Genomic DNA, 16763 nt, shown 5'->3' with positions numbered 1-16763 from the left:
AAAAGTTTGACAGGGCGACAGAGAAAAGTTCCTACCGGAAGTAACTTAGCTGTGTGGCGATTTCCGCTTTTGTCACTTTCACCTGCAAAGTATAAATTACTAATAAACGAGGTTGTGTTTCATTTAGAACATTTATTCACATTTTTTGTTTAAAAAAACTTTAATGTAAAACTCCTAAGGTAAACGCCCCCCCTCCCTCTATCCCTAAGAGGCAACATTGCGCTCGTTTTTAGAGGTAACAACTTTATTTTGAAAATTAAATTGAACAGTCATTACTACATAATTAATACTTTACAGTTTGAGACATAAGAAAATATATAAAACATAGAATGTCGTTATTATCAATGCGCTTATTTTTTTTATTTTTTTAATTGTTTGTCTAAAATACTAAAGCGTTTTTAAAACCTTGATTTCTATTTATAATGTCTGCTGTAGTTTGTGTTGACGCTGTTTCCGGTGGGCGGAGCGACGCTAGCGGGACTCGAACGTTTTCTCTCAATGAATTAATGATGAGAACAGTTTGTTTTCATTAAATATCAAATGTCTTTAACACGTTTGGATCGGAACCGAGGCGGTACCGGTGCTAAGCTAGGTAGCTAGCTGTTAGTGCACGTGAAGGAACAGCTGATTTAAAACCTCACATGTCACTGTCTCCTCTGAGGAGGAGGTGCTGTCCACTGACTCCTCTGAGGAGGTGCTGTCCACTGTCTCCTCTGAGGAGGAGGTGCTGTCCACTGACTCCTCTGAGGAGGTGCTGTCCACTGTCTCCTCTGAGGAGGAGGTGCTGTCCACTGACTCCTCTGAGGAGGTGCTGTCCACTGTCTCCTCTGTGGAGGTGCTGTCCTCTGTCTCCTCTGAGGAGGTGCTGTCCACTGACTCCTCCGTGTGGGAGGACAGTGTGAACCTCCATCATGCCTGTCCTGTTCCTGGAGCGGGTCCCGTGGCCCAGTCTGCAGACCTACACGGCGCTGAGTGCTGCCTTGCTCACCGGCACCGTCCTCTCCCTCTGCTCCTCCGGCTCCTTCTCTCAGTCCAGCCCGGAGGAGGAGAGCCGCCCCTCGGGGCTCAGATCCGGGGGACAGGAGCTGGGCTCCGGCTTTGGAGACATGGCTGCAGAGGTGCTGATGTCCCTGCGGACAGACCGCGTCCTGGTCTGGGTGAGTCCAGCTCTGAGACCGTGGGTGTGTCATAGATGGAGAGAGACATTGAGACACACAGAGAGAGAGACATGGAGACAGTCAGACAGACAGAGAGAGAGACATGGAGACAGACAGACATTGAAACATACAGACAGACCCCCCCCCCCCCCCCCATGCCCCCCCATGCCCCCCCACTGACAGTGCTCATGCAGATTGTGTCTCTGTGGACAGGTGGTGGTGAACTCGTCCTGCTGTGTCCTGCTGCTCGTTGCCAGACTCGTCCAGTGGCTTGTCTTCGGTTCCCTGCGTGTCAGTGAGGAACAGGTGGGATTCTGTCTGTGGAACCGGGTCTGGATCCAACAGAACCACGGTCCAGTTGGTTCCAGACCCGGAGGAACCGGGTCTTCTGAAAGTCTTCCCTCAAAGTCCGATCAGAGGGACATTTAAACACAGCTGCACAGAATCTGAGCCCAGGTGAAGTTTGTTTTTTCTTTTTGCAGCAACTGAAGGACAAGTTCTGGAACTTCATCTTCTGCAAGCTCGTCTTCGTGTTCGGTGTCCTGAGCGTCCAGACGGTGGACGAGGTGCTGGTGTGGTGGCTCTGGTTCTCGGCCCTGCTCTTCCTCCAGCTCCTGGTGCAGCTCTGCAGGGACCGACTTGAATATGTAAGTTTCACATGGTTCAGTCACCACATCAGATGTATAGACAGCAGCTGCAGGTACCAGGTGGATCCTCCATGTTGATCTGACTCACTGGATCCACAGAGACAGAGAAACTACTCAGAGGTCACCTCACACATTCTGTTCTTAGTGAGTCCTGAGGGGGGCGCTAGAGGACCGGTGTCACTCAGCTGATCCTTCCTTCCAGGATGGCAGCGTTCAAATCAAAGATATTATCACTTCATTTGTTTTACAGTAGAAGGAGGCGGAGACTTTCATCCATCGTTATTCTCAGTCATTGATCATCTTTATATCAGATCAGAATCACACAACATTTTAGTGTTATCAATAATAATTATGAATATTAGCACTGTTGTAATTTTCACTATTTTGTATAATGTTTGCTTTTGATATGAAACAAATGATCAGTTTTTCACTGACTAACATGATGTGTGTTGTGTGTCCCTGTGTGTGTCCATGTGTGTCCCTTTGTGTCCCTTTGTTGTGTGTCCCTGTGTGTGTCCCTGCAGCTGTCCCTGTCTCCAGCCGTCCCCCTGTCCTCCCGGGTGCTGCTCCTGCTCGTGCTGCTCATGCTCGGCTGCTCGGGTCTGGCCTCGCTCTGCAGCCGGCTGGCTCGAGGTCGGGGGGGACACGTCGCTGGCTTCATGGCTGCGGAGGTGAAACACAGGATTCTTCCTCTAAGAGCAATGAGAACAGTATAAACTGACTAATGGAAGATAAACTATTAAATAAGTTTGTAAAGAGGAGAAAGCAAAGACTGGAAAACATGAATAAACTGATGAATGTTCTAAAAAATGTAAGTCGCTTTGGATAAAAGCGTCAGCTAAATGACATGTAATGTAATGTAATGTAATGAATAATGAGAAAAGAATCAAAGAGTTGAGGAGGATCAAAATCTATCTTTATATTTTAGATGCTTTCTAGTGATACATCTGACTTTTCACACGGGAAAGATGAGAGTATGGAAACATGTCCACTTGCTCCAGGGTAATCATTTATCATTTATATATTATTTATTTATAATATTATAATTCTTTAGTCATATCCCAGCGTCCTGCAGCCGAATCTGATGTGAAGCTGCTCCTTCAGGAGGTGGAGGCTGCAGTGAGACGTGTGAACCAGCAGGGGTCACTGTTCTCGTTAGTGAGATGTGGTTCGTTTTTAAAACTTAGGTTAAATCCTGAAACCTTCAGGCAGCGTCACAGGTTTGATTCCCAGACACCTGCAGGGTCTTTTTCACACTGTGGTGAAAGTTCAGTGGAGCAGATCTGAGTCAGGCTGACATCTTCTCTCTCGTGTTCCAGTGCATGATGCTGACGGTCCGGACGGCACACGTCATGATTCGGTGGGTGACACAAACAGCCAAGTTGTGTTTCCAGTTTGTGTTCCCGACCCACGGCTTCATGAGCGTCTGTTTGTTACAGCTCCTCAATCCACCTGTGGGACGTGAACCAGGAGAACAAGTCCTCCTCCGTGTACTACACCGACCTGCTGGTGGAGCTGCTCCTACTGAGCCTGGACCTGCTGCATCACATCCACATGCTGGTCAGTGGGTTGAGAACACAGAGCCACACATGATCCCCACCATACTTTTAATTCTAATTTTAATCAGCACAAAGAAACAACAGAATAATGAATTAAGTTGTGTTTCATTATAGAGTTTGTGTCTTGTTCTCATGTGTAAACTGTTTGTTGCTCTCAGATCTTCAGTAACATCTGGTTGTCTCTGGCGAGTCTGGTCATCTTCATGCAGCTCTGCTCCCTCGCTCAGGAGCTTCAGAGGAGAATCCACCTCCACCTCACCTTCCTGCTGGTGCTGCGCCACATGGAGACCAGGTCCGTGTAGCAGCAGACACCACACCAGGTCGTCCAGCCGTAAAGGAACCCCCTTCGGTTGTAGTGAAACAACAGAAGAAGAAGTTTGATTGACTCTCGTGGTGTTTCCAGGTTTCCTGTGGCGTCTGCAGATGAACTGGTGGACGGTGAAGACCACTGTGTCATCTGCTGGGACGTGATGAGGTCAGCTCGGACGCTGCCCTGCGGTCACCTCTTCCACAGGTCAGCACAGGTCCTGATGTTTGTGAGGAGGAGGACGAGGATGAAGAAGTTCAGATTCGTTGACATAATATCACCGTATGATATTAATATACAACAAGACCATCACTGTTCCTCCTGGATTTTGTGTAACTGAGCAATCAGCTGCTGAGGAGACGACCTGTTGAGTCCATGAGACTTTAGAAGACGTGGAGAGTGTCAGCATCAACTCTGATTGAAACCATCAGTGGAAAAGAAGAAGGTGTTGCACCAGGACTGAGTCTGTGCTGCCTTCATGTGCTCTGGGAAACCTGGTTATTATAATCTGAAGGAACATTAGTTAGTTAACAGAGCTGAAAGCTACAGGGAAACATTAAAATGACGGGATTGACTAATTCATAAATAAAGACCATTAGGAAACATGATGAGTTTAAATGAGACAGAATAACTTCCAGCAGAGACACAGTCTGTTCACTCTGATTCTCTCTCCAGCATGAGTACCTCACACGTAGTGACGGATGAATCCTGATGGTTTGTGTCCTCAGCTCATGTCTCCGCTCGTGGCTGGAGCAGGACACTTCCTGTCCAACCTGTCGGATGTCCCTGGACATCGGCGGAGGAGGCGGAGCTCCTGTAGAGACCAGAGAGGCCGTCCCAGACAACATGGCTGCTGCACGGCCGCACCTGATGTCTCTGATCCTCTCCCCAGGGTCTCGTATCGCCCGCTGGTTCTCTGTGGAGCTCATGGCCACGACCAACTTCCTGCTTGGCATCGCACCGACCACCCCGTCTCAGATCAACGCCATGGTCAGTGCTCAAAGGAGCGAGGGTAGAGTTACAGCAGAGGATTGAGCTCAGGTGTCTCTCTCTCTCTCTCTCTCTCTCTCTCTCTCTCTCTCTCTCTCTTCAGAAACTAGAGCTGAGTATCCACATGTTCTCTCACAAGTCTGTGTACTTTAGGTTGTGGAGCACCCGCTCATACAGGTGACTCCTCCCCCTGAGGGCGACGATCGGGAGAGCCTGGAGGACGAGGACGAGGAGGCGGCGGCGGAGACACAGATTCCAGAGGAGGAGGTGAAGGATGAGGAGAAGAAGGAGTTCCGGTTTTGTCCGTCGGCCGAGGAGCGACAGGAGCTGCTGCTGGAGAAGGAGGAGGAGCTGCTGCAGCGAGCACGAAGGTCAGAGGTCACAGACGCCAGGAGCCAGACGTTTACACATCTGAGACTCAAAGCATGAATGAAAATATAAAAACAATTTTCTTCTTCATTTTCATAATATTATAACTTGATTCTCATAATCTCCGATGTTTTTTTCTAAAAGAAGACGGAGTGTTGTACTTCCTCCCCTCGTCACTAGGTGGAGCCTCAAACCACACCCACTCCCAGATATCATTGCTCTGAACTTTGTTTTCATCAACAGGAAGTATCATGAACATCTATAGAACGTTCTGACCAGGAACATCACAGGAACCTCGGGTCCATCACAGAAGACACAGGCTCCTCGAGCTCCGACCCTGTGAACCTGCAACAAGAAGCAGCAACGTCTGACTTGAGCCTCTGAGCAGAGCGGATTCCAACCATCAACGTGTTCTCACAGCTGCAGGATCTCACAACTTCATTTACTTCATATATTTATGAATCAGAGAGTCTGGATATTGTTTTCTTTTTGTTTAAATAAGTCTGATGTTCTTTTATTCTCCTGTTGACTCGTTTGGAGCAGCTCCCTGATCAGTTCCCCAGAGCGGCTGTTTAATGTTTGTATTTATATAAGAAAAGGGAACTGATAAAATATTTTTTTACTTAATCATTTTATTTTTACGTGTAAAATGTTGATCTTTTGTAAATAAATGAAAATGTTGTCAAACTGTTTGAGTTCATGAGTTTTAATGATAAGAATTATTTAGAACAAAATGTGTTCTGGTGAAGATGTTTGTGATTCTGATGATAAACAATAAACTTTGATTTGATTTGATTTGATTAGCAGCAGATTCTTGATTTAGTTGTTCAATGCAGATGAAACACAAGTGTAAACATGTTTGATCCTTTCGGCTGAATCGGACTCACTGGACCTTCAAGCTCAGGTTGGATCTCAGCTGAGTTTTACAGTTTCTGCTTCCACACACAAATAAACCAGACACGACTCTGAAGCAGCTCGGACTCGGATCTACAGACGTGATGTTCCACAGAGAACTTAAGAGATCTGAGACTGAAGCAGAGTCAGAGGAGAGAAGCAGGTTCATAAAGAAGCAAATGAAACTTAAGAGATAATAAACTTTGATTATTAAAACAACTGAAGTTTGAGACCTGGTTCAGAACTGCTCCTGCTCATCTGGAGGTTCACTTCAGAGTGGTCTGTAATCTGCTGAGTCATCCTTAACGATGCTCTTCAATCAGTGCAGAGAGGAAATCGTCTCTTTGTCCTCGCTGATGGTTTGTTAAGCTGCTTTTCTTTCTAACAATGTTTTTAAGTGTGTAGCAATTATGTGTTGTCATTAACACGCTAATGAAAACTGCTGATGTCACTGCTCAAGGTTAGGGAATCAAACCAACGTTTTAACACGATGGGACAACCAGAGAGTGTCTGGATCAAACCAGGAAACAAATTAATAAATAATACAGGTATTCATTTGTTTTCCAAAAGAAAATCTTTGTTTTAAAATAGAACCGATGGAGTCCCTGTGTCTCCTGTGGGAACCAGAAGAAACTCACAAGCCTCGAACCTCGAGCCTCCCAAGGTGCATTCTGGGAGGAAATATTCAAAACCTGTGTCACCACCATGAGTTGTGTCCCAGTTCAGAGGCTGAATCATCTTTTCACACCAAACCACAGCAGCACGACTCGCCTGTCTCATGTCAACGCTCCGTCCGTCCCTCAGAACCAAGACTCCATCAATCAGGACGAGCCTGATGAAGGTCATCGTGAGAGAGAAGACGAGAAGTTCCTCGACCTCGAGCTGAAACCAGGTCGTCACTGAGGTGGTGAGCTGGGTTTCTACACAGGCTAATGTTAGAGCCAACATGAGCTGCTTCCGGCTCTTTGATCATTTACACTTTTAATAAATCAATTTAATTTTTGATCAGATAGAAAAAAGTCACAAATGTTCTTTTCACTGTTTCACTATCAGAGCGACCAGTGGCGCCCTCTAGGGCTCATTTCTGTTACTCATATAAATCCTCTCATGATCTATGATTTCATCACATTGAACAAAAGAGATGATTCGAGTGTTTCCTCCCGTTGGCGTGGCGACCCAAAGTCGCCCGTATCCTAGCAGCTGCAGCCGCTGGTTGGCACGGAAACAGGAGCGCAGAGACACAAACAGAAATGATGTCATTTCAGTTTCCTGTAAACAAAGTAAACACACGATGTAAACACACGATGTAAACAGGAGCTTTGACTTCTCGCTGCTCAGGATCTCATGTTCACTGCTCTCACTTCAACCATCAGATCGAATTGGAGCAGAAACTCACATCTGAGTGATTCTTCATGCAGCTGTGAGCCGGCTAACCCCGGGGGGGGGGGGGGGGGATTCACTACTCCTGCATTTAGCCCCACTTGGGCCTCGCAGGTCCCATGACGCTGCCGCACAGCTGCTCAGAACCCACAGAACCCACAGAACCCACTGAACCCACAGAGCTCCATTTGGCTGAATGCTCCTCAAGTGCTGCCTCAATTAGATTTATGCAAATCAGATGTTTGAGAGGAAGCAGGAGGCAGCTGCAGCTTCTGAGTCATCACGTGTTCAGAGAACCGTGTTCGGATTGAAGAGACGAGAAGGATCCGGACACGTGTTCGTCTCTAGAGGACAAACCTGGAGGGACGGTTCATGAGACAGGTCAGGGGTCAGGGGGCGGAGCCAGGAGTTGCTTTTCACTTTAACATAATGAGATAAATGGTTTTCACCATTTTCAGTCATGGATCTTAATTAGAATAATCAGATAAGTTAGGACTGAATACGTGATTGGATTTATATGACTGGTTGTGGAGGTGTAATATGTTTATAATATGTTTATTGTAAACATATTAAACAGGTTCTCAATCAGTTTTTTACATTTAGGAGATATATAAATGTGAAAAGAGCGGAGAGCTGGTTCGTTGAACACCATTTCCCAGAAGCCCCTGGGGTAAAGGTAACTGACTGAGGCTTATTGGGTTGAGACAGAGATGCTGGTTAATAAATGAGAAATTTGATATTCAAGATAATGAACATGCAGCTTCAGTTCATTCTGGAAACACATTGAATTCTATCAAATGAAGCAGAACTCAACTTTATTAAAATCATCAGACTGTAAGGTTTCATATCAAGGACTCATTTATTCAGAATCGGAACATGAAACAGAAGGAATATTCTTTCTTCATCAGAAATGAGCTGAAGCTAAATAAAGATTCACCTGATAATTCATTTGATTCCTAAATGAATCAATTCACATTTTGTTTTATTAAATGTCAAATCTCTTGTTTTATTCAATCATGAACAAAATAATAATAAAAATGAATTGATATAAAACAGAGATTATTTAAATTCATCCATTCATTCATCATTGAAACAGCAGATCTTTCAGATCACATCTTAAATCATCTTTCCAGCTCTGGATCCGACTTCCATGTGGATGTGACTTAAAAAAATGAATCTGTAAATGTCAAAGGATCGATGAAAAATCCAGAAAATGAACTTCTCTCAATAATCCAGAGAATCTGTTTCCTCCTGAAGATGAAGTTATTCAGACACAAAAACAAAACACGTGTGAAAGATGAATTCTTACAGACGCAGCGTTTGTCTGCTTCATCAGATCAGAACAGGTGAGTATTAACATGTGTGAGTCTTCATCCCTCCTCTTCCTCAGTGTCCAGCGGGCCTCTGTTGGGGGGGAGGGACGGTTTGATCTCCTGCCAGCGTTGTGGAGGCCAGATGATGTGAGAAGCTCGGCCGTGAAGCAGCCCGACCGACACCTGGAAGACACAACCACACAACAACACGTCCCAGGGTCAGTGTGTATTTGATACAGATTCTATCACATTCCACTGAAACACATGAAGCCTCGAGTTCTGAGGTTGTTTCTGGTTTAAAGTGACGAGCTCCTTGACTCTGGATGATGAGAAGCTTCACTGAGTCCAGACACATGATCATCATGGAGGATTTAAAATGTGAAACTCAAACTGAGACGTCGAGGGCTGAAGGTCGAGGTTCTGTCTGACTCCTGTTGTCTCCACGTTACAAACACTCAGTCGCCTTCAGACTCCAGATCAGCTTTAATAACATGAAGTAATGAAGAAGCAGATTAATATTCGTTTGGCTGCAGCTGAGGAGCCGTTCAGTGGTTTGTTATCTCCATCACATTAAAACAGATCTAATCAGATTGGATTTGAATTGCTCCCCCAGAGGTCTTCGTGAATATGATCAGAACCGGATCAGGGAAAAGAGACAAGAACCAGATGTGAACACAGAGAACAGAGTGAGAATCAATCTCACTCTGTTCAGCTCATGTTTTAAAATACTGGTTTAGTGGAACTCTTGATAGAACCTTTCCTCACAGCTCATTGGTTCCTCTTCAATTAGGAACTCTCCTGATTTCTTTGGTTCTTTAGTTTCTTGGATTCCTCTTTGTTCCACAGTTCCTTGTTAAACCTTTTCTACCAGCATGGTGCTAAGTTCCACACATCGCCCCCGTAAGGACGAGAGATGGGACACATGACCTTCTCCAGAGTTCCTGTGGCTTTCGGTTCCTTCTTTACTCTTTTCCTTCGGTTCTCGCCGCGCTTCCCCGGTTGATTCTTAATTTTCTTGGTCCTTAGATCTGGTTCCTTGAATCCATTTCAGTTCTTTGTTTAGTTGTTTTCTTGTTTTCCTGGTTATTTAAGCTTTAGAGTTTCTTAGAAAAGATTTTCCAACGACAAAGAAGAAGCCAGAGAGAAGAAGAGTTAGAGTTAAAGTGACTGTGGCTGGTTCCTCAGATCGACCTGAAGCTGCTGAATGACACATTCCAACAGAATCTATTGTTCAGTCTCCCCTGATGACAATATCTGTTGGTAATATGAAACTCATGTGCTCGCTGTGACGTGATGAAGAGAAGAAGAAGAACCGAGGACGAGACGCTGCCGCCGCTGCTCCAGCCGCTCAGCAGCAAGAAAGAAATGATGTGATTTGGTAAAGTGCCTGAAGCTGATGTCTGTTAGGACGGATGAGAAATGACAGCAGCTCAAACCCGACCTCAAAGTGCTGTCCCAAGAAACGAGCGGGGGGGGGGGGGACAACCGAGAGACGGGAGGAGACGGGAGGAGACAGCTTTACACCACCTGCCAGAAGATTCCTCTGATTTCTTCTCCGACACAAATCACATGTTGGTGTAAAGAGAGAAAAGTCGACTGAAGCTCCGCAGCTCGGAGCCGCTGCCCAGACTGGATTCATGTGAACAGGCCCGGTGCTGTCCTCAGGTCAGAGCGTCTGAAGACGGGGACGTCGTCTTCCAACGGAGCAAAGAGACAACGAGACGTGGACTCACACAAAGACACAACCGGGCCGCTCAGAATCTTCTGGTTCTCACGTCCACCACAGAGATCTTTACATGTAAAACGTTTCTGAAGATTTGTGAAGATACGGAGGAGCTGTTGTCTCCACCTGATACCGAGAGGTCTGGAGGAGCAGCTCTGGAGTCAGAGAGTCTGAGAGCAGCTGGAGTGATGACGTGTGAGAGGTTGAATCAGAAGAACGTCTGTGTCCTGAGGAACAGAGACGTCCCCTCCACTTCAGGAAAAGTCTTGATATATTACCACTTTTTTCTCAATGAATTATGACGTTATATCTATATTATTATTATTATTATTAACTATATACGAGATGAAGAAGGACCAAACTGAAAAGTCTTGATATATTACCACTTTTTTCTCAATGAATTATGACTTTATATCTATAATATTATTATTATTATTATTATTATTATTAACTATATACGAGATGAAGAAGGACCAAACTGAAAAGTCTGAACCAAACGAGGTGTGAACGAGTCCTGAAATGTTTGTTTATCATCACTTTCAATGAGTTGTTATGTATTCTACAGCAGTGGCTCTGTGTCTCTTATATGAATCACGTGTATATTAATGAAAGCGTCAGTGATGCTCCAGCAGGTCGTACCGGTCCGAAGCTGTTGCTGTCCAGACTGTGGCCGTGATGGTCGCCCTCGATCCAGAAGTGACCGTCGGGAACCCGGACGTATCGGTTCTTGTAGCTCAGAGTCCTGAAGAGACACAAGAAGGAAAATGAAGGAAAAGTTGGGAAACATTAACAAGGTTATTATATAATCTGATTTTCTTCAAGCTTCATCAGCACGAATCACAAAAACAAGAGTTTAGTCACAGCTCATTGAAAATTAGAAACTCAACACTGAGCAGAGCTGATTTCACCCAAATCAATAAAGATCTGAGCCTCGTGAGGGAGGAGGTGATGTTCATCTCCTCCTGCTGCAATCAGGTGGACAGGTTAACGAGGAGGAGGCCGAGCGCTCTTCATTTTCATCTTCCTCTTCATCTTCCTCGGCTCTGTCCCGGCTCTGATTCATCACTTAGCTACACTGTGATTTATAACTTCAGGGGCTTTTAAATGGAGATTTGTCAGTGATCGGTCGCACGTGTTCCTTCCTCTCTTTGAGATTTGTGTAGAAAAAAAGCACAAAATATGTAAATGAGTGTGTAGCTGGGCTGATGTTTCAGAACCATGGACAGCTCCGTTCAGAACCATGGACAGCTCCGTTCACAGGGAAAATGAAAAAGAAAATCTAAAGTAGTTTGTTTGTGAGGACGAGACGTACACAGACTCACACACACACACGGTGAGTGGAGTCATCAGGTGTGTGTCTGTGAGCAGGTGGAGAGCAGCCTGCAGACATGATGGACGGTCACACCGGCACCAGGGTGAGAAGTTCCGACTGGAATCAGTTCTACTGAAGCTGCCATGGGACAAGAACATGCTCAGAAAGCAGATCTCCTGGTTCATGCTCCAGCAGTGAGATGTTTGTTAAGCTGTTTCAAACATAAACTCCAGAAAACTTGTGTCCTGACATGTTGTGTAGTTGCTGTCTGTGAAGCAGCAGCAGGTTGTCGGGTTAGACTCTGATCTCAACGACAGAACCTTCAGAACATGTCTGTGGTTCAGAAATAAATTATCTATCTATAAATTAATTTACTGTGACTATTTCATTTTATCAACTGTAGAAGCTCTGAGAAAAGAGAGGATGGTCCCTGCTCTACATTTAATTTCATAACTCATCCTGAGATTTATAAAGATAAACTGGAGGTTCCAGGACGAAGCTGAGGACTTCAGCACAAACACGATGCATCAAACAGAATTATTTATGAGTGTTAACATAATAAGAGTCAAACTCACAGTAAAATCATGAACATTTGATTAAATGACCCTGAAAGGTTCAGAACCGGTTCTGCTTTTATCAATCAGTCAAAGGCTCGAGATGATGACATCACCTTCCACTCAGAGAGAAGCTGTAGATCAGGGGTGTCCAAACTACGGCCCATGGGCCATCTGCGGCCCGCCATCCATTTTAAATCGGCCCGACTCAAAAAAAAAAAAATACAATAAAATAAAATAAAATAAATACATTTTTTTTTTTTAACATTTTAGAAGCACCTAAATGGCATTAAATTATAGCACTTTGTAGTTTTGCTCTATTTTTGGAGAAATTGTTCTTTCTTGATACTTGTTGTTCTGGGTTTGAACCCTTGAATGCACTTATTTGATAAAAGCGTCAGCTTCATGAAATGTAATGTGATGGACTATGGCCCACTGTATTGCACCTGTCCCTCAGAACGCCGCCATGCCCCCCCACTGTCAACAATTCGCCCTGTGCAGGGGGGCGTGGCAGCATGAGTGGCCCAGACCTTTTTTTCTATATGTGGCCCTCGGGATAAAAAGTTTGGAAATCCCTGCTGTAGATGAACATTGAGCTTTAGTTTGAAAAGGTCACGTTCTCGGCTGCAGGAGGAAACTGTTTGTTAGAAACAGCTCAAGTAAACAGAGGTAGAGCCGGACGAGTTCACAAACACAACTCTATGATTTAATATAGATCAAGTTAAGAGTCTCAAGTCTTGACCCGGGCTGAGAACGTGTGGTCACATGACGAGTTCGATTCCACTGAAGGAAACTCTGTAATCCTGTGAGTTTCAAACCTCTGGGGTCAGGTTGTTGCTTCAGGAGCCGCAGTGAGTGACTTTGTCCACAAGGTGGTGCCAATGAGTCCGATTAGAAACCAGCGTGATGCAGTGAGGCTCTCGACCAATCAGACCAGAGACCGAAAGGATCAGGTTCACATCGACCTCCGGAGTCGTGAAGCTCATTACGCCCGGGCTGTGATATTAAACATATTATTACATTGTTCCATATCAGCAGCAGACAGGGGGGGGGGTCCTACCTGATGAAGTCTCCCTCCAGGCCGATGACCCTCTTGATGATCTTCTGCTGGGGGTTCTTTGGAGACCTGAGGGAACAGGACACACTTATATTAGAAGGGAATAAGCATGAAACCAGAACGACCCACACAGCATGATGAAGTGTGTGTTTATGTTTGTAATTCTTCTCAGACATGATGTTTACTGCGTGTCTCCAAACTCCTGATATGTCTGTGATTCAGCTCCTTGCTCAACTGCAACAGAAACATCTAAACCATCCAGACTCATGAAGAAGGAGGAGCCCAGGTTCTCCACCCAGCAGCAGCTGGAGGAGCAGCTGGAGGAGCATCAGACATGTGAGGGCACTTCAGCCTCGAGCAGTGGAGACACTGAATGATTCAGATCTCCTCACTTCTCCTAAACTCCTGATTAATGATTGGATCAAAGCCAAACTGAGCTCGGAGTCTTTTCCAAGGTTCCTCCTCCACCTCCTCCTCTACCTTCTGCTTCTCCTCCACCTCCTCTTCTACCTGCTGCCACTTCTTCACCTCCTCCTCTACCTTCTGCTTCTCCTCCACCTCCTCTTCTACCTGCTGCCACTTCTTCACCTCCTCCTCTACCCTCTGCTTCTCCTCCACCTCCTCCTCTACCTTCTGCTTCTTCTTCACCTCCTCCTCTACCTGTTGCTTCTCCTCCACCTCCTCCTCTACCTGCTGCTTCTCCTCCACCTCCTCTTCTACCTTCTGCTTCTTCTTCACCTCCTCTTCTACCTGCTGCTTCTCCTCCACCTCCTCTTCTACCTTCTGCTTCTTCTTCACCTCCTCTTCTACCTTATGCTTCTCCTCCACCTCCTCTTCTACCTTCTGCTTCTTCTTCACCTCCTCTTCTACCTGCTGCTTCTTCTTCACCTCCTCTTCTACCTGCTGCTTATTCTTCACCTCCTCCTCTACCTGCTGCTTATTCTTCACCTCCTCTTCTACCTGCTGCTTAGTCTTCCTCCTCCACCTCCTCTTCTACCTTCTGCTTCTTCTTCACCTCCTCTTCTACCTTATGCTTCTCCTCCACCTCCTCTTCTACCTTCTGCTTCTTCTTCACCTCCTCTTCTACCTGCTGCTTCTTCTTCACCTCCTCTTCTACCTGCTGCTTATTCTTCACCTCCTCCTCTACCTGCTGCTTATTCTTCACCTCCTCTTCTACCTGCTGCTTAGTCTTCCTCCTTCACCTCCTCTTCTACCTGCTGCTTCTTCTTCACCCTTCACCTCCTCTTCTACCTGCTGCTGCTTCTTCACCTCCTCTCCTACCTGCTGCTTCTTCTTCACCTCCTATTCTACCTGCTGCTTCTTCCTCATCTCCTCTTCTACCTGCTGCTGCTTCTTCACCTCCTCTCCTACCTGCTGCTTCTCCTTCACCTCCTCTCCTACCTGCTGCTTCTTCTTCACCTCCTCTTCTACCTGCTGCTCCTTCTTCACCCTTCACCTCCTCTTCTACCTGCTCCTTTCTCCTCCTTCATCCACTCTTTCACTTTCTCCTCATTTTCCTTCACCCCCCACCAGCACCTCCTCATCCTCCTCTCTGTTGCCTTGGGGATACAGGGGATCATGACTGATTGACAGGTTGTTAAACCAACTGGATTCAGCTCCACAGCCACAGAGCTGATCATTCATTGGCTGGTCTCAGGGGAGCTGGCATGTACCAATTTGTGTATTAGTGCATGTGTGTGTGTGTGTGTGTGTGTGTGTGTGTGTGTGTGTTTGATGTGTAATAGAGTGATGATGATCACTCCAAAAGGAAAGGAGAGGAAGGATGGAGGAAAGAAAAACAGAACCTATATTTCTCTCTCTCTCATCGCCCCCTCTCCTTTTCCTCTCTCTGCCCCCCCCTCTCTCTCTCGCTCTCTCTCTCCCTCCCAGTCCCCCCCCCTCTCTCTCTCTCTCAGTGTCTCTTGCTCCCCCCTCTCTCTCTACTTCTGTGTCGCTGTCGAGAGGAAGAGAGAGAAGACGTTTGTTCTTGGAGCTACTTGAGGAAAACAGGAAAATAGCTTCTGCTGCTTCTGCTGCTGGATGTTAACATGCAGCGCTGCACATCTTAAATAAAACACACACACACACACACACACAGACACACAAACACAGACACTCACTCTGCTGCAGCCATGCCAGGAGTACCTGCTGAATATCTGCTGCTGCACGAGACGTGATGGATGCTGTCTCTACTGGTGAGTGTTTCACTGCTGTACGGCGTGTGTGTGTCTGTGTGTGTGTGTGTGTGTGTGTGTGTCTGTGTGTGTTGACTGCAGTAGACCTTGAGCTTAGGCGGCTCAGCCTGCGGTTCTGACAGCTGAGGGGAATTAGAAAACAGGGCTGTGGATTTTTGTCGCAGGTTTTGATGTGAGGACACTGCAGCTCCTCACGTTGTTCTGCTCCTCAGGTTCTCACTTGTTTCATGGTGTCACTCCACAGGTCCGTCCCCTGAAGTCAGACAGAGACACAATGTCCAGCTAGACCAGATGAGGCGGGGGGGGGGGGGGGGGGGGGGGGGGGGGGGCAGGTCAAAGTGACGAGACGCAGGAAAGATTCAGGGACGACATGAGACAAAAGTCCTGAGTCAGGTTAAAACCCGGGAGTCACATTAACAAGCTGCATGTCCCTCAGGAAGCTGAGTGGACGCCTCTGGAGACGCCTCTGGAGCCTCTGGAGACGCCTCTGGAGACGCCTCTGGAGACGCCTCTGAGGTGTCCTCTTGCTCCTCAGTGTGGAGCTGGACGGACACTGGACATGTGAAGGAGCAGCACGAGGCAGGAGAGAGCCGCCGCTCTTTGGATTTGGAGTTTAGACGTGCAGGTCACAGGATTGGCTGCAGAGCGATGTGCTCTAACAGGAGGGACGCCTAATCACCCACAACCCCCCCCCCCCTGCTGTATTTCAACCCTGTGGTAATTACCAGCTGGACACTGAGGCGAGTTCAGCACATTCCCCCCCCCCGGCTGAACGAGGTGGACAGTAGAGCCACATGTACTACGTCAGTCTTCATCCTTCATCTTCATCTTCATCACGTCCCTGAGGACTCGCTGCACTTCGGCTCTGATTAGACTGCGAGAGCTCATTATTTTAGTTTAAGTGACAACAGCAGGGGATTAGTGTGATGTGACTTAGTGCTAATTAAATAACGTCAGTTGTGTTTTCTCTGGATGTTTCCTCCCTGAGGTGAGGACGTGTTTTGTAAATGAACTCAAACACCAGTTCACAAATTCATCCAGATGTAAATTAGGTTATGATGCAAACACAGGTCGGACTGAACGTTTGCACCTGGTCAGGAGGAAACGTCCGTTTCTGTTGAGGCAGGAAACTCGACCTGACGCCTTCACGTCCTCAGACTTCCACACAAACTGCCTCTAGTTTCTAATCAAGTGTTGGGAACACGTGAACAAGGAGAAGTTTCCTCCTTCTCTCCCTGAGCGTCTGTTCTCTGTGACTCTGCTGAGTGGGTTCCATCTCCTGAGAGAACAACTGACTGAGAGTCAC

The 16763-nt window shown here is 46.4% G+C and overlaps 3 protein-coding genes across 3 annotated transcripts in view; 2 read left to right on the top strand and 1 right to left on the bottom strand.

Moving 5' to 3' along the window:
* The first annotated feature begins 14 nt into the window (after window positions 1-14).
* LOC133954682 (E3 ubiquitin-protein ligase AMFR-like) lies at window positions 15-5822 on the top strand. The gene is made up of 12 exons (XM_062389131.1): window positions 15-781; window positions 863-1157; window positions 1371-1463; window positions 1640-1804; window positions 2329-2475; window positions 3124-3164; window positions 3244-3364; window positions 3522-3655; window positions 3767-3877; window positions 4399-4660; window positions 4814-5031; window positions 5273-5822. Exons 2-12 carry the CDS (start codon window positions 912-914, stop codon window positions 5292-5294), a joined length of 1560 nt encoding a protein of 519 aa, XP_062245115.1. The 5' UTR covers window positions 15-781; window positions 863-911; the 3' UTR covers window positions 5295-5822.
* A 2321-nt stretch (window positions 5823-8143) lies between these two features.
* The window catches only part of immp2l (inner mitochondrial membrane peptidase subunit 2), a 57932-nt gene continuing 49312 nt past the window's right edge, over window positions 8144-16763 (bottom strand). The window contains exons 4-6 of the mRNA XM_062389204.1: window positions 13266-13331; window positions 10979-11081; window positions 8144-8799 (exon numbers count right to left, since the gene is read on the bottom strand). Coding sequence (XP_062245188.1) covers window positions 8674-8799; window positions 10979-11081; window positions 13266-13331 — 295 coding nt within the window. The 3' untranslated portion in view covers window positions 8144-8673. The remainder of the gene's footprint in view (window positions 8800-10978; window positions 11082-13265; window positions 13332-16763) is intronic.
* LOC133954669 (leucine-rich repeat neuronal protein 3-like) overlaps window positions 15241-16763 on the top strand; it is a 12889-nt gene continuing 11366 nt past the window's right edge. Inside the window, exon 1 of the mRNA XM_062389101.1 lies at window positions 15241-15457. The gene's annotated coding sequence lies outside the window, so the exon portion shown is untranslated. The remainder of the gene's footprint in view (window positions 15458-16763) is intronic.

The sequence above is a fragment of the Platichthys flesus genome, chromosome 6, assembly GCF_949316205.1.
Source record: "Platichthys flesus chromosome 6, fPlaFle2.1, whole genome shotgun sequence".
In the NCBI taxonomy this organism is placed as follows: domain Eukaryota; kingdom Metazoa; phylum Chordata; class Actinopteri; order Pleuronectiformes; family Pleuronectidae; genus Platichthys; species Platichthys flesus.
The sequence above is the reverse complement of the archived record's forward strand: the minus strand, read 5'-3'. Positions and strand labels throughout refer to the sequence as shown.